Source organism: Sorex fumeus, unplaced genomic scaffold (genome assembly GCF_029834395.1).
Source record: "Sorex fumeus unplaced genomic scaffold, SorFum_2.1 ptg000024l, whole genome shotgun sequence".
In the NCBI taxonomy this organism is placed as follows: Eukaryota; Metazoa; Chordata; class Mammalia; order Eulipotyphla; family Soricidae; genus Sorex; species Sorex fumeus.
In genome coordinates, this window is record NW_026606081.1 from 48,705,521 (window position 1) to 48,729,565 (window position 24,045).

The 24,045-nt window shown below is 54.0% G+C and overlaps 1 protein-coding gene across 3 annotated transcripts; it reads right to left on the minus strand.

Annotated features, from left to right (window-relative positions):
• Positions 1-237: 237 nt before the first annotated feature.
• DCTD (dCMP deaminase) lies at positions 238-23,323 on the minus strand. 3 transcript variants are annotated; one of them, XM_056114235.1, is made up of 6 exons: positions 23,196-23,323; positions 21,530-21,644; positions 19,389-19,524; positions 4,789-4,905; positions 2,060-2,156; positions 238-701 (listed from the first exon to the last, which is right to left on the minus strand). In XM_056114235.1, the coding sequence occupies exons 2-6, from the start codon at positions 21,635-21,637 to the stop codon at positions 623-625; spliced, it is 537 nt and encodes a 178-aa protein (XP_055970210.1). In that variant the 5' UTR covers positions 21,638-21,644; positions 23,196-23,323; the 3' UTR covers positions 238-622. The 3 variants fall into 3 exon arrangements, with proteins under 3 accessions (XP_055970210.1, XP_055970211.1, XP_055970212.1); XM_056114236.1 differs by having other exon boundaries at positions 23,153-23,265; XM_056114237.1 differs by having other exon boundaries at positions 23,237-23,262.
• Between the last annotated feature and the right edge of the window lie 722 nt (positions 23,324-24,045).

A 24,045-nucleotide genomic window follows, 5' to 3' on the forward strand; every position in this document is an offset into this window, starting at 1 on the left:
CCACGGCCGACCCGGTTTCGATCCCCAACATCCCATATGGTTTCCCCCAATCACTGCCAGAAATGATTCCTGAGTGCAGAGCCAGGAGTAACCCCTGATCATCACCGGGTGTGACTCAAAAAGCAGAAACAAACAAAAAAACCGGAAGGGGGGGGGGAAGTAGAGGGTATGAAGTGGATGAAGTGGAAGGGCTTTAGTCAGACCTGGGCCAGCGGCCCTGAATAAGCACCTTTATTTCATTTTACTTTTCTTGGCTTTGAGGCCACATCCAGCAGCAATTTGGACTTCCTCCCGGCTCCGCATTCGGGGAGCACTCCTGGCAGTGCTCAGGGGCCTGTATGTCGTGCCAGGGATAGGACCTGGGTCAGCCGCGCACAAGACGAGTGTCTTCACCCCTGCACTCTTGCTCTGCCCCTGGGCACCATGATTTGAAATCTTAAATCAACAGTTTAACCAGAGGCGGGTTCCGGGCGGAGGGGGGATGAGCCGGAAGACTGGGGGTTCCCGTCCATGCCGTTGCCCTGCTCGGGAATATGGATGGGCAGCTGGGAGGTGAAAGGAAGGGCCAGTGACTTGCTGGGGAGGCACATCCAGGTCCTGGGCAGCTCCATAGAGCTGAGGCTCACTGCTCATTCGGATTCTGTCGGCTGTTGATGGACTCAAAGTCGATGACGATCTTGCTACACTTGGGTGTGAATTTCCTACCAAAAAAACAAATACATAAAACTCTTTGGATTCTTTAAAAAAAAAAAAAGGGGGGGGGGAGCCTGGCAGGCATGCAGCTGACCCCAGTTCAATCCCCTGAGAATTCTTCCCCAGAGCACTGTCAGGGATTACTCCTGAGCACAGGGTCATGCCTGTGCTCACACACACACACACACACACACACACACACACACACACGTAAAAAGTAAAAACCCGTTACTATATGAATAACGTGAATTCAGAGTCTCCTAAGGCACAATAGCTCGAGATTCACTACATAAAAGCAGTATCTTCAAAGACGACTACCCAGGGTTCTGGAGTGCCGGCTAGTAAGAAGCCGCTAAGTCCCCAAGCACCGGCTGGAAACTGCCTGGGGAGTTTTCATCACCTCAAAAAAAAAAAAAATCCCCGCACCAGTCAGCAAGGAAGCAGGCCCTCCGACCCTTGCCAAGCAGAGATCTCCCACAAATCTAAATGTCTCTCAATCTCAGATGCTGCCTTACCAAGAAATCCCGCACCCTCCCTCCAAGGGGCCCCTCTCATTCTAAATTTCCTACATCCGACTCTGCACTAGCAAAAAGGCACAAAGGTTGGATATGAACAGTGCACAACCAGAGGCTATTTAAATTCCTCATTCAGGCTCTGGAAGGCTACTGATGATTCAATACGATATTTTTGCGCCAGCATTACACTGGCTGTCTTCAGAAATTTCTCTCCCAGCTCTTAAATTAAGTCTCCCCAGGGAGGGCCAGAGCAATAGGACAGCAGGAAGGGCGTTTGCCTTGCATGTAGCTGACCTGAATTCGATCTCTGGCATCCCATAGGGTCTCCCGAGCACTGCCAGGAGTAATTTCTGAGCATAGCCAGGCGTAGCCCCAAAACAAACAAAAAAAGTCTCCCTCTGCAGAGGGTAAAAGAGGGTACAGTGGGTGGGGCACCTGCCTTGCACATGGCCAACCCTGGCTGAATCCTCAGCATCTGTGGGACTCCCAAGCCCCAGCCGGAGTGATCTCAGAATGCAAGACCCAGGAGTAAGCCCTGAGCACTGCCAGGTGCACCCCCCAACCCTCAAAAGGAAATCATTCCCTAGGGGCCGGAGAGATGCCCGCTCAAGCTTTCTACACAGGAAGCCAGGGCTCATCCCCAGAGTCCCACCATGAGTAGCCCCCCAAAACAAAACAAAAACAGATCAAAAGAAATGGGCTTTAGACCCTTACTTAGCCCATCACATCAGAACAGACAAATTCCAAATGCGGAAGTCAAGGATCAGGAACTAAAAGCAGATTTGACCTTCATCAGACAAGGTCAAAGGTGCCTTTATCCCCAGCCCTTCATCACATCGGCCCTCACTTACCTGAAGGTCACCCCCGCCATATTGAACATGAACCTCGCCGCTGTCGTCTCCTCGCTGTCATGGTACTTATCAGACATGAAAATGACTTCCTTTATCCCTGAAAAGGTCAATGTGAGGTCCCATTAACCCCCCCCCACACACACACACACACACACTGTACGCCCGCAAAAGCTGGGCCAGCCCCGGAACCTCCCAGCCTCAATGAAGCATCACCTCCCCTGAAACGCCCACAGCTCTGCGGCCCCCTGAGATCTGCCCTCTGGTCTGGATGAAGGTCTGTAATCCTGAGCAAAGTGAAGTCCATCCCTGGTGCCCAAGTGACAGTCCAGTAGGGAAGGCGCTGACCTTGCACGCAGCTGACCCATGTCTGATCCCTGGCATCCCACATGGTCCCCCAGCACGTCAGGAGGGTTTTCTGAGTGCAGAGACAGGAGTAAGCCCTGAGCATCCCAAGGCACCTCTTCCACCCACCCCCCCCCGAAAAAAAAAAAAAAGTCCAGTCTTGATCTAATTAACAAATTACCCCATGAGCGTATTTACACTCCAGCAATCAACAGATGCTACAAATCAGGACTTTAAAAAAAATAAATAAAAATAAAACAGCAGGTTGTAAACATTTACTAGCGCAGCCAACAGGATCCCAGCGCTAAGCTGTTGCTCTTCTGCCAGGGCACCCTAAGACCCAGGCTGGCCCCCACCCTCTGGGGCCCACTGTCCCTGCTACCTGGACCCCCTCCTGTGTTCCCTGGGCTTATGCCCACGGCCTTAAGCACAGAGGCTTCTACTTCCGCATCCCCCCCAAAACAGGAAGTGTGGTGGGTAGCACAAAGGGCCAGTGTCCACCACCTGCCGAACCCCAGCAAGTTCCCAGCCAAGGTTCACCCACCAAGGAGCCTGGCACGGCCCTGGTGTGGGTCACTGGGTGCTCACTGGAAGCAGGGGTTAGCTACAGAGGGGCAGACGGGGGAGCGTAGGGCGGGGCCTGAAACCCTCCCCCTCCATTGATTTCACTCCTTTGGCTTTTAAGCCACAACCTGCAGGTGCTCGCGGCTCTGGCCATGGACAATGGCTCTAAAGGGACCCCATACTCTAGCAGTGACTCAGGACCCTGTTTATCTGCTGCAGGCCCCGTGCAGGCTCTGGTGATAAACAGCCCCCGCCCCCACCCCAGTCCCCTTCAGTCACACATCTGGCTAAACAGTCTTTGTTTCTCTTTGGGTCACACCCAGCGATACACAGGGGTTACTCCTGGCTCTGCACTCAGGAATTACTCCTGGTGGTGCTCAGGGGACCATATGGGATGCTGGGAATAGAACCTGGGTCGGCTGTGTGCAAGGCAAATGCCCTACCCGCTGTGCTATCGCTCTGGCCCTTAAACACGCGATCTTTACACATCAAGCTGTAAGTTTTATGAAGACAGCGGGCGGCTGAGTGGCCGTGGGGACGACCTGGCCAGAGTGAAGGACTTCAAATCTCCTGGTGCAGATTTACGGCAGCCAGAAGGCAAGTAGGGCGCCCAGGGCTGCTACTTCAACGTCTAACATTCGGCCAACTGGCGATGCTCAGGAGTTCCTCCTCTCTCGAGAAACTGCCTCAACCAAGGGTTGGACCAATTTTAGAATAGAAGTGGTGGCATCGCCCAGTGGGGGCTGCGTGTTAAAGGGGCTCACCTGTGTGCTGCCAATCAAGGGAGCTATTTTATTTTCCCCTTTCCTGTTTTTGGCCCACACCTGGCGAAGCTTAGGGCTTACTCCTGGCTTTGCACATTGCCGGCCAAGACATTTCAGCCCCCCTCCCCCCCCACTCTGGACCACATCTTAGAGAGAAATGACGATCGTGCGTGTGTGTGACGTGTGGTTACCAGTCAATCTCGGTTCTAAGACCCTTTCGTGTCACTTCCCACCTCGTCACTGCAGTGATGAGATGCAGTCTGCCTGTGGGGTTGTTGTTGGGTTTGTTTTGGGGTGGGTTTGGTTTGATTTTGTGGGGTTTATTTTTGAGCAGCTTGCAGTTTAAGAAGTTGTGAGCTAAATTAAAAACCTAAGAACCCTAAAAGGACAGAGACAGAGAGAGACAGAAACAGAGAGACAAGGAAAGTGTCTACCACAGAGACAAGCTGGGGAAGGAAACTGGGAACACTGGTGGTGGGAAATATTCACTGGTGGAGGGATGGGTGTTGGAATATGACTAAAACCCCGTCATGAAAGCTTTGTAACTGTGTATCTCACAGTGACTCAATGAAAATAAAATAAAATAAATCAACTCTAAAAAAATAGGGGATTGGGGTAATAGTACAGAGGGGAGAGTGTTTGCCTTGCACATGGCCAACCCAAGCTCGATTCCCAGCATCCCATAAGGTCTCCCGAGCACTGCCAGGAGTAATTCCTGAGTGTAGAGCCAGGAGTAACCCCTGTGCATTGCTGGGTGTGGCCCAAAAAGCAAAAATAATAATAATAATAAAATTTTAAAATAAAGAATTTAAAAATAATAAAAATATTAAAACCAGCTAAGAATCACCGAGGATGCAATGAAGTCTCAGACTGACCTGGCACCCTAAAGGCGGCAACTCAGGCCAACGGAACCAAGCTCAGGGCAGAAATAATGGAGATCCGAACAGTAGCGACCTCAGAGCCAGCACATCAGAGGGCAGGAGGGGGGCAGTGAGGAGGACAGGTGGGCAGGGGACACCCCCCACAGGGGACACCCCCACCGCAACCCCCGGTTCCTACCTGCCTGGATGATAAGCTTCGCACACTCGTTACACGGGAACAAGGCCACGTATATGGTGCAGCCCTTGACGTCGGCTGAGTTCTTGTTCATGATGGCGTTCAGCTCGGCGTGGCATACTGCGGGGAGAGGGGGTGAGAACATCGCAGCACACCCGAGATCACCACCCCGCCCCCGTCCCGCTGCACACGGTGAAGTCACAATCAAGACAGTTTGTTAATCAGATCAAGGCTGAACTTTTTGGGGGGAGCAAGGGGGATTTGTCGGCCACTCCTGGCAGTGCTCAGGGGTTCCTTCTTTCTGTCTTGGGGAACTGTTCAACCTTCCACACTCTACACCACTGATGCCCCAGACGTGGCACACCACGTTGGATGAGGCGTAAAGCAGGCGGCAACTGGTCTCAATCCAAAAAATAAAAAAATCCCAAAATATTAGCACACAAGGTTCAACCTATAACATGTTAGTACATGCCCCATGCTCCCCCACCTGCCCACCCTCTCCGGCTCACCCCTGCTTGAGCGCCCAGTGACCCACACCAGGGCCGTGCCAGAGTCATTGGTGGGTGAGCCTTGGCTGGGAACTTTCTGAGGTCCTGCAGGCGGTGGACACTGGCCTTCCCCCCTCACCGCCACACTCCCTGTTTTGGGGGGGATGTGGAAGTAGAAGACTCTGTGCTTAAGGCTGCGGAAGGTCGCCCCCAGGGAACACAGGAGGGGGTTCAGGTGGGGGTGGGGGGAAGTGGGCCCCAGAGGATGGGGGCCAGCCAGGTCCTCGGGGTGCCCTGGCAGAGTAGCGGCGGCTCGGCACGGGGAAACTGTTGGCTGCGTCAGTAAATGTTTACCACCAACTGTTTTTTTTTTAAAGGCCTAATTCGTAGCATCTGCTGATTTCTGGGGTGTAAATACTCCCACTGGGATCATTGCAGCAACTAACATATGACTCGGCGCTGGGAAGACACGCGGCAATCTGCTCAGGCGCCGACGCACCCCTGCGCTGTGCGGGGGACCCAGTGTCTCTGCCTCCCTGCCCGGTTCGGGGCTGCAGCCAGTCGCATGGCACCTGAGCCCCGGGACTCCCCTGCTCCCCCCCCAACCCTCAGCCTCCCACATGCCCCTTCCCTGCCGCCTTGCTGGGTAACCCCCAGAATTCAGTCCTGCCTCTATTTGGGGGACACACTGGGCAGTGCTCAGGGCTTCCTCCTGGCAATGCTCGGGGGCCCCCATGGGGGGCCAGGGATGAAACCAGGGCCGGACAAGTTCAACGTGAGCCCCTTATTCCTCTACAAATGCTCCGGTCACCCCCCCCCCGACCTTTTAATCCTGCAGTCACACAAGCAAGACCCCCCAGTTTCTGCTGGGATTCTGCACTCCAGAAGCATAGCTCCACCCCCAATCTCCCACCATCTCCCCGCTGCTCTGGGTGGCCTGAGGCCTCTCTGACTGTCCTCACAAGAAACACTCCCCAGGGCAAGGATAACCAAGAATTCAAGATTGGTTTGGCGCTACCAGACCAGTGGGGCATGGGCGCATAAAAGCATCAAATATCTAGTCCAGCAGGTAGAGCATTTGTCCTACATGGGGCTGACCCGGGTTCAATTCCCGGCATTCCACATCATCCCTGGAGCACTGCCAGCACACCACTAATTCCTGAGTGCAGAGCCAGGAGGAACCCCTGACCATCGCCGGCTATGACCCAAAAAGCAAAAAAACAAACCAAAAAAAAAGTGTCATGTACCTGAATGCCAACCCCAGCCAAGGAAGGAGATGACAGAGTGGGCCTGAGGGGGACAGTTTTCATATTCACTGTAAGAAGGAGCAAGTTTTCCAAAGATATACAAAATCCAGGAGGTAATCATTAAACAGGAAAAAAAAAATGTTGAAGATCAATTTTTCCCACGTATACCTAGACTCACTCGCGCCTGGCTAACCGGCACCCAGAGAGAAACCTGCGAATGATAAACGGCCACTGGGAGGGAACCAAACCCTTCGGAGATTCGGAAAGAGACCCCACCTCCAACCAAGTCCTCACGAAGAGCCGGGCTGTCAGGAGTGCGTCGGATGCAGATCATTAGGAGACAATTCACGGGCTCTCCCCCACCCCGTCCTTCCTATTACTGTCAGAATCCGGAACTGCATTAACCTTGGGCCATGCAGAAGAGCCGGGATAATTAGAAAACTGTAGTTCTCGAATTCTAGCTAAGCAGGCTGGCGGATCCTTCCTGTCTCCCAGAGGCCGGAGCCTGGCAGAAAAGCAGAACGTGTCCCAAGAGGGCATGTGGATCCCTCTGGATGCGGGGTGGCTGGGCGCCGGCGACAATGGGGTTAAGTGAGGTCTTGGGGCCACACGCGGGGGTGCCCAGGGATCACTCCTGGCTGTGCTCAGGGGAGCCATAAGGGACAGCAGGGATCAAACCTGGGTCAGCACTGCCCACAGTGCTACCATTCCCACCACAGCCAAGGTTCAAACACGCGACACCCAGGAACCCCAAACAGGTGTTACCCACGGTACACAGGGCATAGCGCATGTCCACTGGCAGGCCTGAGAGACATGGCTGAGCAAACAAGAGGTCAGGAAAAGTCTGTCTGTAAGGAGCTCGCTGGACGGCTGGAAACGCTTCCCCTTCTGCAGCATGAGGTCATTTATGTGGTTTTTTTTTGGGGGGAGGGGGTGGGAAGGGACAGACTCCCAAACAGTGCTCAGGTGAGTCTAATCCAACAGGGTCAGCTCCGAGATGGAGCCCACAGCTGGATGCACCCTCAGCCCTACCCCATCTCACCCCCACACCAAGGGCTTGCTGCAGGTCTGAGAAGGGTCCCTGGGGAGCAGAGGGGCACCCTAAGGAGCTGGCCACACCCCACAGGGCGCAGGAGCTACTCCTGGCAGGGCTGGAGTCTGGCTGGTGCCGGGTGCAAACACATCTGGCCCCTGCTGGAGGCCCCGCACTCAGCCCTCCAGCTGCATTCTCAGCCCAAGAAGGTTCTGGAGCTGCATCCACAGCCGCCCTGCTCCAAGCAGCAGGAGCTGAGCTCTCCCTCAGAGGCCCCCGCTGTGTCTGGGCCAGGACGGGGCTGGTGGGGGACGGGGTGTCCCCCTCTGATCCTTCTCTGGCCTCTTGGCCTGCCCTGAGGACTGGACATGGGCGCCCACACTCAAGGCTGGCCCGCGCCCGCTTGAAAGCAGGCAGGTGAGTCCCCGCGCCCTCTGTGGGGCCCAGAGAGTCCCTCAGTCAGGCTGGAAGCAAGGACAAGGACGAGCAGAGACCAGACCCAGCCGGGATGGGGTCCAAGAAGGGAATGGCTGATCTGAGGAGGGAGACGGAGAGGGAAGGGGAGGAGGGAGGAAGAGAAGAAGGGTGGGAGGGAGAGAGGGAGAGAAAGAGGAGGGAGGAAGGGGGGAGGGGGAAGGGAAGGAGGAAGGGAGAGAAGGAGAGGGAGCGAGAAAGGGAGAGGGAAAGAGAGAGGGAGATCGAGAAGGAGGGACAGAGAAAAGGAGAGAGAGGAAGAGGGAGCGAGGGAGAGGGAGAGAGAGGGACAGAGAAAAGGAGAGGAAGAGAAAGATAGAGAGAATGGTAGGGAGAGAGTGAGAGAGACTAACAAAGAGATACAGACAGAAGGAGAGACAGACAGACAGACAGAGACCCCCAATTCCTGGCTCCAGGGCATCCCTGCCAGGACCCCCCAACCCGCATCCTGGAACCCCCACTCCAGGACTCTGTTGCCATGAGTGTCTGAGGTCCCAGCACCTGCTCTCTGCCCCCCAGTGCTCCCTGTGCCCCCCACCTCCCCACCCTGGGGTGCCTCACCTCCCATAGGTCTGAGGGGAGGATACGGGATCAGGCACTTTCTTGGCATGTGGCCCACCCAGCTGCATCCTTGGCACACCCAGTACCACCAGGGATAGCCTCAAACCCTCAGGCCCCCGGGAGCGCTCACACCTGGCCCGAGAATGAGCTGTGAGTGGTGGGAGGGAGGGTCCGGCCTGTCCTGCAGGCAGCCTGTCCCGCAGGCAGCCTGTCCCACCAGGGACAGACAGACACTCCCCCCTGCCTCCCAGGTGACAGTAGCCAACACAGCCCCTGGGGGAGCCTCTTCACACCAACAGCAACTGGGAGGGGGTGGGGTCCTCTCAGGAGGGTGCCAGCGGGGTTTCCAGGGTCCACCATCAAGCCCCCCAGAACGCTCCCCACGGGGCTGCCGGATATGCACACCACCGGGACAGGAGGAGAAAAGCAGCAACGTCCCATCTCCCAAACGAGACAGCCCACCCTCACCCCTGACCCCCCTCCCCTCCAGCACCGCTGCCCTGGGGTAGCCCAGAACCCAGAAGAAAGATGAGATTCTCTGAGCCAGAGAGAGAGAGAGAGAGTCCTCGGGGTGGGCGCTGGCTGGGTCGAACCCCCAATCAATGCTTATGCATCCCCAGGTACCAGCAGAGATGACCCCCAAGCACAGAGCCAGGAATGAGCTCTAAGTACTGCTGGGGGAGGGGAGGCTTAACCTTCCCCCCCACACCCCAAAAAAATCAAAAAATATTGCTAAGCACAGTTTAATGTCAATTCCACCAAGTTAAGACTCCTTGGCAGAAGGGAGAAAAAAATAAGTCATTGAGGAACCTTGCTTCCCTTTTCCACCTAAACGCCAAAACTAATGGTATTCTGAATCAAGTCTTTTAATTGCAGAATTGAAAAATTCATGCTCTGTTATCCAACCCAGTACTTCACATTCACAGTGGCATTGATCACGGGAGAGAAGCAGCAGGAACCTTTCCAGGGCACCAGCTGGTCGGTGCCCAATTGCCAATTCCAGAGGGAGCAGAGGACACCCCTGCCCTCCATCCCTATCTCCCTGCTCCGATACACATCGCCCCACGGACCCATTCACCAAAGGGTTCCTCCTCGGTAACTGGTCTGAGAATAACCTCCAGAGCCTTCTCTGTTCATCAACGCACTTGGACACAGACTGTCTTGGCATAAGCCCGTGCCTTCCACCCTCCAACTTAAGTAAGGGCACACCCAGCGGTGCTCAGGGTTGACTCCTGGCTCTGCACTTGGGGATCACTCAAAGCAGTACTCAGGGGACCATATGGGATGCCGGGGAATTGAACCTGGGTCTGGTGGCAGGCAAGTGCCCTACCCACTGTACTATCTCTCTGGCCCCCGGTTCTAGAATTCTAAGGATAAATGAATAGAGCCTTGGCTCCCAGCCCTTGAAGTGGGGCCCCCTATCTCCCTTCATTTTTTTTAACAGATTTACAAACTTTCGGGATTACATTTTAGCCATACAATGATCGAGTACCCATCCCTCCATCAGTGCCCATTCTCTGCCACGAATATTCCCAGTATCCCTCCCGCCACCCCCCCACCCCCCACTCCCTACCTCTGTGGCAGGGACATTCCCTTTTATTCTCTCTCTCCTTTTGGGTGTTGTGGTTTGCAATACGGGTACTAACTGACCATCACGTTCAGCCCACAGTCTACTTTCAGCACGCATCTCCCGTCGTGAGTGAGCCAGCCTCTAAGCATCACTTACTTAGTGGTCCCTTCTCTATCTCAGGTGCCTTTCAGCACCGTTCTGCTGGTGTGTGAATCCTTCTCTGTTCTCTTAAAAACAAACGGAGCCAATCGAAGCCACAAGGAGTGAGGGGCAAAGCCTGTTTCTTCCAATACCTTCAGACACCCCATCACCTGACTCCCCGATCAACTGCCAATTCTAGCTTGGTTTAACTCTGCAGTTTGGACCTGGAAGACTGTGGAACTCCCAAGGCAGAGAGACCGAGAGTACCCCAACCGAACACACACAAGGCTCTATTCATTTATCCTTTGAATTCTAGAACCGGGGGGCCAGAGAGATAGTACAGTGGGTAAGGCACTTGCCTTGCCGCCAGACCCAGGTTCAATCCCCCGCACCCCATATGGTCTCCTGAGCACCTGAGAGATCCCCAAGTACAGAGCCAGGCGTCAGCCCTGAGCACCACCAAGGGTGGCCCCTATCCCCAATTTTTCTTTTTTTTAAACTGGATTCCAGTCCTCCTTAAAGATATAGGGAAATGCAATAACTCTGTATATTAGTACTATCACCTTAAACACCACTGGAACCACATTACCTGAAAATCAAAGACAAACCTTAGGCCGCTCAGCTCACCCGCCTGGGAGTCACTCACCTTAACTTATTTTAAGTTCTTGAGCCAGAGAGAGAGAGAGAGCACAGTGAGGAAGACGCTTGCCTTGCATGCAATCAACCCAGGTTCCATCCCTGGAATCCCACAAGGTCCCCCAAGCACTACCAGGAGTCATTCCTGAGTACAGAGCCATGAGTGAGCACTGAGCCTTGTTCCATAAAGCATGCTCACCCAGAGATAAACACCTGGATTTCTTGGTTTAGTTTTGATCCCCACGGAAGAATCATTTATTTATTTTGGCTTCGGGGCCACAGTCTGCAAGGCTCAGGGTTTACTCCTGGCTCTGTGCTCCGGTCAGGGATGGCTCCTGGCAGTACTAGGAGACTGTATGATTCCAGCGGGGATTGACCCGAGGCGGCTCCCCGCTGACCTGTCTCTGCCCCACACGGAGAGGCAACTTAATTTTTTTTTTGTATGGTTTTCAGAACAGTGGGTTCTCGTGGTGGTGGTGTTTTCTTGTTGTTGTTGTTTTGTTTTTTGGGAACCCAAAAGTCTCCTACCTCCCCGCCTGGCTGTCCTCACCGGTCCTCACCGGGGCCCCTCGGAGGAGGGCGGGTTGAGTTTCCCTCCCTACCCTGAGCAGAGCCCCAGCAGCTGAAGACCTCCAGTTCTAGCCATAGCCATGCTTAAGACCACTCTCCACATATTCGGAAGAGCCTCATGCGTGAAGAAACCGGAAGAGGAACCCAGTTGTACGGGACTCAGGGTGTAGATCTCCAAGCCTGCTCGGACTGGGACTGGGCCTCCTCCACCCAGATCCCCCATCTTCCAGTATGTAGGCGTTACACCCGCCAACTGCCCCCCAGCACCGTGTAATCCCATCAATGACCAAGACCCAGAGACTATAAAACCCAGCTCCCGGAAGCGCATGGCCCCATTCGCAGCCACATGACATCTTATTATTTAGTTCTTACTCTGGAGAACTTGGCAGGCTACCAAAAGTGTCCTGCCCACACGGCAGAGTCTGGCAAACTCCCCGTGGCGTATTCAATATGCCAAAAACCAGTAACAATGATGGGTCTCATTCTCCTGAGCCTGAAAGAGCCCTGAATGTGGCACTTTCTAAAATCTCAGGGCTAGGACAAAGGAGACATTACTGGTGCCTGCCCAAGGAAATCGATGAACAACAGGATGACAGTGATACAGTGGGAACCCAACTATGCTCAGGAACTTCTCCAGCTAGTTGCTGGGGATGGAATCTGGAGCTCCTGTGTGCCAAGTAGCACATCAGCCCTTCTAGCCTACCCGTAACAGTGACTTCTGGGTGACTCAACATCCTTTGCTGATGTTCACAAGAAGGAACGGCTCTTTAGTTCTTCAAAAATTACCCACAATCTGAGGCCGGAATGATAGTACAGAAGGGGAAAGCGTTGGTCTCGCATGTGGCTGACCCGGGATCGATCCCCAGCATCCCGTATGGTTCTGTGAACCTGCTAAGAGTGATTCCTGACTGTTTCACTCGGGGCATCCCAGAGGAGGGCAGGTGAGGGCCCTCCCAGCCCCAAGGGACAGCCCTGGCAGCCGAAAACCTCCAACCTCTGCCATGCTCACTGTCAAACACTGTCCTCCCATTGTTCATCGATTTGCTCGAGCGGGCCCAGCAATGTCTCCATTTTTTTTTTTCGAGACTTGTTGTTACTGTGTTTGGCATATTGAATACGTCACAGATAGCTTGCCAGGCTTTGCCATACGGGTGAGATACTCTCGGCAGCTTGCCAGGCTCTCCAAGAGGGGCGGAGGAATCGAACCCGGCTCAGCCGGGCTGGCTGCAAGCATGGCAAAAGCCCTACCGCTGTGCTAAATAAACTATTTTGGTTCTGCTCTGGGGGCAGGGTTTGGGGTTCGGGATGGGAACATCCAAAATATGGTGGTGAAAAGGTGCAATTGTGGTGGGATGGGTGTTCGAATATTAAATGTAATCAAATATTGTGAACTACTTTATAAAAATAAAATTGACTTTTAAAAGAAACTATTAGAATGCTAAAAAAAAAAAAAAAACCACGGGTGATTCCTGAGTGCAGAACCTGAGTTTTGCCAGGTGTGGTCCAAAAAACAAAAATTGTTTTGAAAAATATAATAGCACAGCGGTAGGGCGTTTGCCTTGCATGCAGCCAACATGGCCGACACGAGTTTGATTCCTCCACCCCTCTCGGAGAGCCCGGCAAGCTACCGAGAGTATCTCGCCCGCACGGCAGGGCCTGGCAAGCTCCCCGTGACGTATTCGATATGCCAAACACAGTAACAACAAAGTCTCCAATGGAGACGTTACTGGGCCCACTCGAGCAAATCGATGATCAACGGGAGGGCCTTTACCTTTACCTTACCTTAATAAGTAAATAACCCCGAATCTGTATCTTAAAATACACAAGAAAATGAGATCAATTAATTATAGAGCAATAACTTCTGAAGAATGTCTATAAGGATCCAGATACTGCAATAGGCAATGTTTCTAGCCAGTAGAAATGGAAGTAAAGCATGCTTCCATCTAGCTGGGTAAATCTCAGAGCGGAGCTGAGTGGCCCCATTTGCCTGCCAACATCATCCAATGAGACTCAAGCCTGCTCCCTGACTCCTACAAAGAATCATCTTCATTTCACTCCTATAAACTTGCTCGCAGGTTTTTCTGGATTAGATTCATTATATTATACAAAAGTCCCTAATGAGACCCACTGTCGGGCCTCAGCACTGAGCTGGTCAGGCCGGCAGGCAAAGGTGTGAATTTCTAAATGAAATTAGAATTCTGCAGGAAAAGAAACAGCCAGTCATCAGATGCACAGATCTGCCTCACAAAACCAGGGGGCATTCTATCCCAACTGGCTGGGGGGAACAAATTTGATTTTAATTACTAAGAAGCTCTTACAAGTTGTGAGGAAGTCGCGGCTTAAGAAGGATCAGCCTCCGAATTTCTTGATAAATGAGTTTCTCAGGACTAACCTTTTGGATGCCAGCGAAATATATCACATGCGTGGCAGTCAAGAAAATGTCAGTGTTGGAGGGGGTACGGTAAATGGCTAAGTAATCACTAAAATGACATCTCTGCATACTTAACAATATGCTAAGTCTGAAAAATAAAGATTAAATTTAAATATAAAATGGAAAGGCCCACTGCCACACACTGGCAAGACTGTTTCAAGTTGCCACGCTGAACTCTCGCCTTAATTAATTCCAGCATTTATGACATCCTTGTTAAAAGTATTCATGAAGTGACTCGTCTCTGCCAGATGCCTGGAGGTGGGGGGGAGGGGAGGAGGGCGTGTTAACACCCAAACGGGGCCCATCAGCACTGTAGTCCCATCCAGGAGGAAGTATGGAGCCATCCTGGCTTCCTGGCGCGAGTGAGAGGGCAAAGCCACAGGCAATGGGAAGACCAGAGCAAGAAACACATGCCTACTGGTTGAGTCCCATTGGGCACATGTCCACGGGTCAAGCACTGTTACCTGAATGCCCATTGGTCAAGTCCCACTGCTCAAGTCCATTGCTCACATGCCCATTGGCTGAGCCTCTTGCAATACGTGCCCTTTGGCTGGAAGGGAGGGTCTACCAAGAACCATGTCAATTTCAACAACTTGCTCTCACCCCACTCTGTTCTCCAACTGCTCCAGCACCATCAAAGTGAAGTTGCAGGACCCCAACCGGGTGCAATGTCTGAATTACCATAGAGAACTTTTCCTCCATTTTATAGAAATTGGTATTTTGCTTTAAGGCACTCCGCGCTAATTAACTTCACAAAGAGCAACGAACTAAAAATGTCAGCTGAATGCTTGATCCCAGGTTTAGCGACCCGCCCCCCTCATAAAAAATTAAAATCGTCCCCAGTTTTCTTTTATTTAATATGATAAATTAGATCAATCTGCTACTTCCCAGCTTTTGAACTGTCATTCACGTGAAAAGTTGTCACCGTAAAACATCGACTTCTTCCTGCCACCTCATGTTACTGACATCCTACTTACTATCTTTTGGATGTTTCGGGAAAGGGATGAGATAAAAAGCAGTTTCTGTGGCAGGGGGAATTTTCATTCTCCTTTTTAGTATGTGATAATCAAATAGTTTCGTGAAGTTGTGATCCTGAGGTGGGATGAACAGAAACACCCTTTGGAGGTGCCTCTCCAGAGACCCAGCCCTGAAAAAGCGCCACCTTCGTACTATGTCACAAGCAGCTACGTTTCCCTCCTTCCCACCAAGTGTGAGTCAAGACCCACGACTTCCCAACGGGCAAGGAGAAGAAACCCCAGCATGCTCAGACCTTCCATTTCCAGACACCAAGCTGTCCCATCACTACACAAAGGCTCATTTACCAAGGAGAATGGAAGGTGCCCCCTGCCCTACCATCTCATCATACTTCACAGCCGAGTTCCTGTGCCCATTGAGAGAGAGAGAGAGAAAGAGAGAGATGGCAAAGAAAACCAGCAGTGGCATGAGCACCTCACCCCATGAGTGTGGCATTACAGAAGTCACTTACTACATGGGGTCTTCGTTTCCCCACCCATGAGGGAATGGGCAGGCTTAGACATAGGGCCACAGAGCCCTGAGGTCACTGTCACTGTAACTCCCGTTGTTCATCGATTTTCTCGAGCGGGCCCAGTACCGTCTCCATTGTGAGACTTTGTTGTTACTGTGTTTGGCATATTGAATACGCCGCGGGTACTCTGGGGTTAATGTGAGGGTCCACGCATGAAGCACAGACCGGATCGGTACCACGCCGAATGCCTATACCAACTTCTCCCAAATACACGGAAATGATGTTTCAGAAAGCGCAGCTGAATGCAAAGTGTCCCAGACAGCAAGGAGCTTGGATGTCACGGCGGATTGTTCCATTTCAAAAAGAGTGACAGGAGCACAAACAAGGGTCCGTGAGGCTGGGGAGGAAAGACCCCCCCACACAAGTGCACTGCTGGAGAGTGTGAACTGATGCGTGTGCTTTGGAGAACACTATGCAGAGGCCTCAGGAAGTACAAGACAGCACAGGGGTTCAAGTAGTCACCTCACATGTGGCCAACCCCGGTTTGATCCCTGGTGGCCCCGGAGGACTGTAGGTCTGGCCAAAACACAACACCAACACCCCTGAAGCAGCTAGACGGGACCAGAGAGAGAGAGCTCCATGGGCTGAGCACATGAGTGCGAGAAATCCAAGTTCCATCGGACACCACATAGCTCCCAAACAGAACACCCCCAGGAGCAAACAGCTGGGCCAGGAATAGCCCCCAAGCACTGCTGGGTGTGGGTGAAAATGAATAAACAAACAAAACAGGAGAGGCTAAAGCAGGAAGAGGCACTTGCCTTGCAGGTAGCTGCCTTGGGCTCACTCACCAGCCCTCCACAGGGTCCCCAGGAGGGACCCCTGAGCACAGAGTCAGGAGGGACCCCTGAGCACAGCTGGATGTGGAACCCAAAACAACAACAGCAAAAAAGAGGGTCCCCATGTGTTCAAAAGAACTATGAATCCCCAGTCTGGAATTCTAGGTGACTCCTAGGACTTCTTCACAGAGATTCCTACACACATGAGCTTCCCAGTCACCCTCAGGCCCTTGTCCCCGTCAGGGAAGGCGGGGACTGATACGTGTGCTTTGGAAAACACTGCGCTCAGCAGTGCCAGTGCAGGCAGCCCACTTATTTCCATGAATTTCTTTAAGCCTTGACTCGGAAGCGGGAAAGCTGGCCTTTGAGCTAATTATCACAACATTTCTCTTCCATCCAAGCCCACCCACCCCCCCCCACCTAGTTCCTTATTTCTCAGTTTTGCAAAGCGCCCCCTCCTCCCAACCCCACCTCAGGCAGGAGTGAGGGTCCAGTTAGAGCCGGGACAGTTACTGGATTATGGATCCATCTCCACAGGGCTCATGACAGCAATACTACTAAGTGCCTTTTAAAAACCATTTAATACCTTCTACGACTTTTATGGTACATCAAATTACAAGCCGACTCTCATGAAAGAAGATTGTCTACATCCTAACACAGCTACATGTAAAATGAATAATTGATAAGGAAGGGCAAAGAGCTCTGAAAACCTAGAGAGAACGCATGGATTATAAAAAAAATAATAATAATAATGCAGGCAGACAACCAGCATCCAGAAACTCAGAAAAAAAAAATTTTTTTTAAAGCAACTCTGGGGCTGGAGAGAGAGAGTGCGGCAGGGAGGGCATTTGCCTTGAATGCAGCTGACCCAGATTCGATCTCCGGCATCCCATACGGTCCCCTGAGCACCACCAAGAGTAATCTCTGAACACAGAGCCAGGAGTAAGCCCTGAGCATGGGCACCCCCACACCCAAACAAACAAAATAAGCAGTTCTGGGGCTAGAGAGATAGTACACTGGGTAAGGTGCTTGCTCTGCACGCAGCCGACTGAAGTCTGATTCCCTAACACCCTATATGGTCCCCAAGTCTGCCAGGAGTAAGCCCTGAGCACAGTCAGATGTAGCCCAAACACCAAAACAACAGACAAACAAGCAGAAATAGCATCTGTGACTTGGCCAAATGCCTAGGTGACTTTTCAAAAACTCCTTCTGGAAGGTCAGAGATAGCACCAGAGGTAGGGTACTTGCCCTCCACATCGTCAACCAGAATTCCACCTCCAATACCACATAGGATACACCTGAGCACTTTCAGGAGTGATCCCTGAGCACAGAGCCAGAAAATTTGCCCTGAGCACAGAGCCAGGAATCAGCCGTGAACGCAGAGCCAGGAATGAGCCCCGAGCACAGAGCCAGGAGTCAGCCCTGAGCATAGAGCCAGGAATCAACCCTGAGCACAGAGTCAGGAGTCAACCCTGAGCACTGCCAAGTGTAGTCCCCCAACAAAAGCAGACAAAGGGAACACCATAAAAATTCAATGACAATAAATGACGGGTCCAATTCTTAAACAACAAACCGGGATGGGGCAGTTTCTAATCCGGAGGGGTCTCCTGCGTCCCCCCGCTCCGCACAGCCATCCCACTGCCAAGGAGGTTTTCCATCCTCAGGGGTTACTACTGACTCTGCACTCAGGAATCACTCCAGGCAGCGCCTGGGGGGGACCATATGGTATGCCGAGAATCGAACTCAGGTCAGCCGCGTGCAAGGCAAGTGCCTCCCTGCTGTGCTATCGCTCCGGCCACAGACTTGGAAGCTTTTGTGAGAAAAACCTTGGGGAAAGGCTGGGCAGGCAGAGTGAAGAGGAAGACGGGTTCTCCCCTCCACTCTACACTCCACTTCCTGAAAGACCCTCTACTTCCCATTTGGATGGTCTGAACTGACAGTCTTAACTCACTCGGCTTCCCACACACACGGCTATTCGCAGAGAGAGACACGTAGGCCCCGCCTGCTGAGGCCCTGGCCCGGGCAGAGCCTCAAGGAACGAAGGCCAAGGAAGCTCCCCGACAGCCTCTCCCTCTCTCAGGGGATTCCCATCAGGGCTTCGGGGATGACAAGTTAAGTGCCCTCCCCACCACCACTTCCCACATTCATTGATTTTTGGCTCAGGAACTATAACCCAGCAGTGCTCAGGAGTACTCGTGGCTCAGGGCTGGCGTGTGGCTCTGGGGATAAAACTGGGGCTCCATTGTGCCGAGACAGAGCTGGGCTGGCTGAGCTGTCTCCTGAGCACCCACGTCGTACCTTCAAAGTAAAACCAGGGGCTGGGCATGAGCTCAAAGGGCAGCCGCTAAAGTGAGCATCAAGCTGGGAGCTGCTGATGCCTGTGTGACCCCCGAATCCCGAAACTAAACCAACAGGTGAGTAAAAGAAGCCAGACGGTCAGGTGTAAGGTGTGGGGTTCCACGTGCCTGGCCTGCGGGTTAGACACAGATCCTGAGCTGACTGTGCCCCCTTGGGGGTGCCCAGCAAACGGGGACCTGCAGCTTCTATCCAAGGTCCGACTCCCCCACCCTACGGAAGAGCTAGAACCCAACTTTTTTTTTTTTTTGGTCTTTGGGCCACACCCAGAGGTACTTGGGGACACTGCATGGGGGCCTCCTTCCTGCCATGCACACACTCAGTCTCCTGCATTCCTTTAGCCCAGCAGCCCCAGGAGCGATGGCCCAGCGGAGTGGGGGACACAGGTGAGCCCCCGGGATTTAGAAATTGCCCCATCCAGATTTGTTGTTTAAGAACTGGACCCATCAGTTATTGTTGTTGAATTTCCAGGGTGCTCCCATTGCCTGGTTTTGCTAGGGGCCCACAACTGACAGTGCTCAGGGCTTCCTCCTGGCACTTTTTCTGTCCCTCCCCACCCATGCCAGGATGCCCCATGCCAGCCAAGCCCTGGATCTCACGTCAGCCTCTGACCAGCGCCAGGCTCCCCTCACTGGCTCTCAAATCAAGCGCAGGAGACAAGTCCCAAAGCGGCCATCCTTTGACTTGGCTTTTTCCCCCTCTTCCCAGCCTTGAAAGGCAGACTAAGAAGTTAGCTCTGGATAACAGGCAGAGGGGAAGAGGGGGCGTCTCCTACCATACGGGTACTTGGTGTCCAGTCTGCTGGCCGCGGTCCTCCTCCACGGCAGAAGGTCATCGCTGCAGCCGTTGGGCATGCCGTTGTACCCAATGCCCACGATCTTGTTCTCGGCATTCACGATGCAGGCACCCACCTGTGGGGAAGCAGACGGACGTGGTGACGCCACTTGGGGCAGCCAGTGAAACCAAAAAAATAAAAAAGTCTGGGGTTGTGGAGAGGAAGAAACCCTCATCCACCGTAGGTGGGAATCCTCATCCACTGCAGAGGAGTGTCCGCTCATCCTCTAGGGAAGGCGGTATGGAGATGGGTCCGAAAAGTAGCTGAGGATGAGGCCGAAGTGACAGGACAGCTTGGAGGGTGCTTGTCTCGCCTGCGGCAAACCGAGTTTGATCCCCGGCATCCCCTATGGTCCTCCAAGCTCTGTCAGGAGTAACCCCTGAGCATCACCAGGCATGTCCCAAAAATAAAATAAGCATATACAATTAAAAGTAGCACTGGACCACCATAAGACCCCATGATCCCATTTCTTTTTTTTCTCCATTTATTTATCTATTTTGCTTTATTTTGGTCACACCTGGCGATGCTCAGAGGCAAGATATGTACATATATATTTCAACAATTTTTTTTAATGAACCACCAGGAGATACAGTTACAGACTTACAAACTTGCATGATTACGTTTCGGTCATACAATGTTCAAGTACCCATGCCTCCACCAGTACCCATTCTCTACCACCATTGTTCCCAGTATCCCTCCCACCACCCCCACCCCCTGCCACCCCCAAGGCAGGCAAATTCCCTCTTACTCTCGCTCCCCTTTTGGGTATTATGCGAATCCATTTCTTGACATCTATTCCCTCAAACACAGAAACATTGATTTGAAAGGACAAACGCACATCTATGCTCACAGCAGCACGGAGTTCAATAGCCAAGAGACAGAAACAACCCAGATACAGGAGAATGGAACAAGAAGCTGTGGGTAGATACACAATGGAATACTATGCAGCTCTGAGAAGGAACAGAAGCAGGCCACTGGCAGTGCCAGGGAGAGAAGCAGCAGAGAGTAAGTTGAGTGACGTCATTCGGAAGGAAATTAGATCCAGGAAGTGAGAGATACTCACAAGGAGCAACAAAGGGTCAACAGCCATACAATGGCAACACTGATCCACACCACAGAGTCGCTAAAGGGAGCCGTTCAAAGGGAGGGGCACTGGGGTCCTTGGGAGAGGAAGGGGTACCCAGGAGACAGGCATGCTGGAATTACGTGCATGGGAAACCACTGCTAACAGCAATGTAAACTGCAGACTCTCAAAAAAAAAAAAAAAACAGGGGCCAGAGTGATAGTATAGCGAGGAGGGCTCTTGCCTTGCACACGGCTGACCCAGGCTCGCTCCCGGCATCCCATATGGCCACCCGAGCACTGCCAGAAGTGATTCCTGAGTGCAGAGCCAGGAGTAACCCCTAAGCGTCACTGGGTGTGACCAAAAAAGGAAAAAAAAGAGAGAGCAATAGCTAAACGTCCATTAAACTAGACCCGAAGGGGAAAAATAGAATGGCTGCTACTTGGGGTGTCGGGCACTAAGAGCTTCAAGTCACCTCAGTATATCCTGGGCCAAAGGTCGCACTGCACCCTGGACAGAGGACAAGCGTTAGCAAATTAGGGGCCCAAAGAGGCCGCAGAGGTTAAGGCGTTTGCCTGGAACATGGCTGTGGCTAACCTCGGTTTGATCCCCAACATCATCATACAGAGCGCCTACAGGAGCGACCCCTGAGCACAAAGTTAGGAGTCATCCCGGAGCACAAAGTCAGGAGTCAGCCCAGAGCACAAAGCCAGGAGTCAGCCCAGAGCACCCCTACCCCAACCCCCCACCATCACCACCATTAAATTAAAAACTCAAAAGTCAGTGGACTCATGGTAGTGAATTGTTCACAAGTAGCTAAGCTTGCAAAAATGAACTGATTGCACCACGAATGAAGAAATGAATTTACTGCATCTCAAATGAAGGAATGAATTTACTGCATCACAAATGAAGGAATGATTTACTACACCTCGCATCGTGACGGCTACCTCAAGGTCCCCCACCTCTGTGACTGGTCATGCATTGTGTGAGCACCCGCCATGCCCCTCTCGGAACTCACCTGAGAATTGGGGTCCTTGCTTCTCTGGGCCGACAAGAAGGCCACTGCCATGAAATACTCGGGCCATTCCAGGTAGTCATCACGTTTTTTACAGGAAGTGTCGCTCATTTTGGGCCTAGAGGAAGAAAAATGTCCACGCAGTTGAGAAGGACACACTGGCGGCCGGAGACGTTGGCCCAGGGGTTACAGCTCTTGCCTCACAAGTGGCCAAGCCTCATTCAATCCCAGGTGCCCCATGCCCCCGCACCTAGCACCAAGAGCCACTTATGAGCCAAGAGGGGTGACCCCAGAGCACAGAGCTGGAGCAAGTCCTGAGCACTGCTGTGTGGCCCAATACCAGGCCCCAACAAAGACATTTCACACCACCGTTTCAGAAGTTGGGGAGGTTAGGAACTGCACATCCACACATATTAGACCTATTCCTGGCCCTTCTCAGGCAGCTAGACGCTCCCTATCCCCTCCTGCACAAATTGTTCTCATCCTTCACTGCTGTCCCTTCCAAAAGGGAAGCGATACAGACATACTGATTCTCTCATAAAGACACCTCAGAGACCGCCCAAGGAGGGTCTACACAGCCAGGCCCCCGTCTCAAGGGGACAGGGGGATCCCATCTTAGAGGTACAGAATTTAGGGGGCACATTCCTGATCACCCGGATTCACACCCTCGATGGTGGGGGCCCACTCTGATCTTAACCGCATGCTCAACCCGTTCCCTCTAGTTGCCCCAAACAAGCAGAGGTGAGGGATGCTGTTTCGTTTGGTATTTTTGGTTTGGGGGCCACACTCAGCGGTGCTCAGGGGTCACTCCTGCTTGGGCTTCACGGGACCCTAAGGGGTGTCCCTGATTGAACCAAGTCAGCTGTAGGCAAGGTACTCCCCGCTGTGCTCCAGCCAGAAGTTAAGAGATTCTGAATCCAAACAGGGAAAGGCAGCGGGGGGATTGTTGGGGGCCAGGCGATAGGGACAGGAGGCACCAGGTCTGCGGGGAAGGGAAGAGTCGCCCCAACCTCACACCAAGACTCCAGGTAACTTCATGCTCACGAAAAGGGCCGTGGTGGGCACCTGGACCTCATCACTCACGGGTCTTCTGGTCCAGTGCCCAGCCCATGCGGGCCCTCAGAACCCAGGCGATGCTGGACCAGGCTGGACCACTGCAGCCTTCAGGCAAGGCATGCAAGGTGGCCCGTGGGTGTCAGCTAAGGCCTTTCCCAAGGAGGGAGAAGCGGCTGGGGACCCGGTTGCAGAAACAGGAGGAAGCCAAGGGGCCCGGACAACTCAGCAAAGTGCAAGCCCGATAGGACACCGGGGAGGGCCGACTCGGGTTCGATCCCAGGCACCGCGTAGGGTACGCTGCGCCCCGCCAGGAGTGATCCCTGAACACGGGGCCAGAAATGAGCCCAGAACATCGCCGGGGTGACCCAAAAGCCCAAAAGAAAAAAAAAAAAAAACTCAGATGGACGGGGGGAGAGGCAGGGTGGAGGGCGGGGGAGGGGAATGCAGCTGCCCACCCCCGCCCCGGCCCGGCGCAAACCCACGCCCCTCGCACCCCAACCCCCAATTCCGAGCCGAGGACGGAGCCCCTCCCCCTCCCCACTCCCACCCTGGCGGCGTCTCCACCCGAACCTCCCGGTCCCGCGCAACTCGTCCGCCCGGAAAAGCGCTCAGCCCGGAGCCGAGCCTGCAAGGAGACCCCACGCCGAACCGAACCCGGCAGCGAGCGGGCGCCCCGCGCCGCCACGTGGCTCCGTCCGTCCCCGCCGCGTCCCCGCCCCGCGCTGCAGGCCCGGCCCGGCCCGTCCCCGCCTGCCCCGCGCAGGGAGGAAGTTGGGGAGGAGGCGGAGCCGCGCGCGGGCCGGAAGGTGGATGGGCCGCGGGACGCGCGCTGGGGGCCGGGAGACGCTCGATCGGTTGTGGGACACGCCCTGGGGGCCGGGGGACACGCGCTGGGGGCCGGGGGACGCGCGCTGGGGGACAGGGGACGCGTGCTCGGGTGGGGGATGCGCGCTGGACCCGGGGACGCGCACTGGGCGGGAGGGGATGCGCGCTAGGGCAGGGGACGCGCGCTGGGCGGGGCAGGGGGTGCGCGCTAGGGCGGGGGACGTGCCCTGGGCCCGGGGACGCTCGCCGGGGCGGGGAACCGGCGCTCCGGTCGGGAGTGCGGTGGGAACCGGCGCTTGGGCCTGAGGTCGCGCGCTTTGGGCCCGGGGAACGCGCGCTCCGGGTCGGGGTTCGGGGAGTCGATGGGGAAACCCTCGGTCCGGGGGCGCGCGTCCCTGTCGGGGAGGAGGCCGGCTGCGATCCACCGCCCTCGAGGCACAGACCCCCTCCTTGCCGGGAGTTGGGTGTGGGGGGCGCGTGTCCCACGTCCCTAGGCGGGTAGGCGGCGCGCCCGCTTGGATGGGACTTTGCCCCGGGACCCCCCAGAAAAACCCGGGCGCGTTGACTCTCCCCGGGCCTGGCTTGCAAAACTCTTCGGCGTTTTCCGGCCTGGGGGTGTGCCGGGCTGGCTAGTTTTT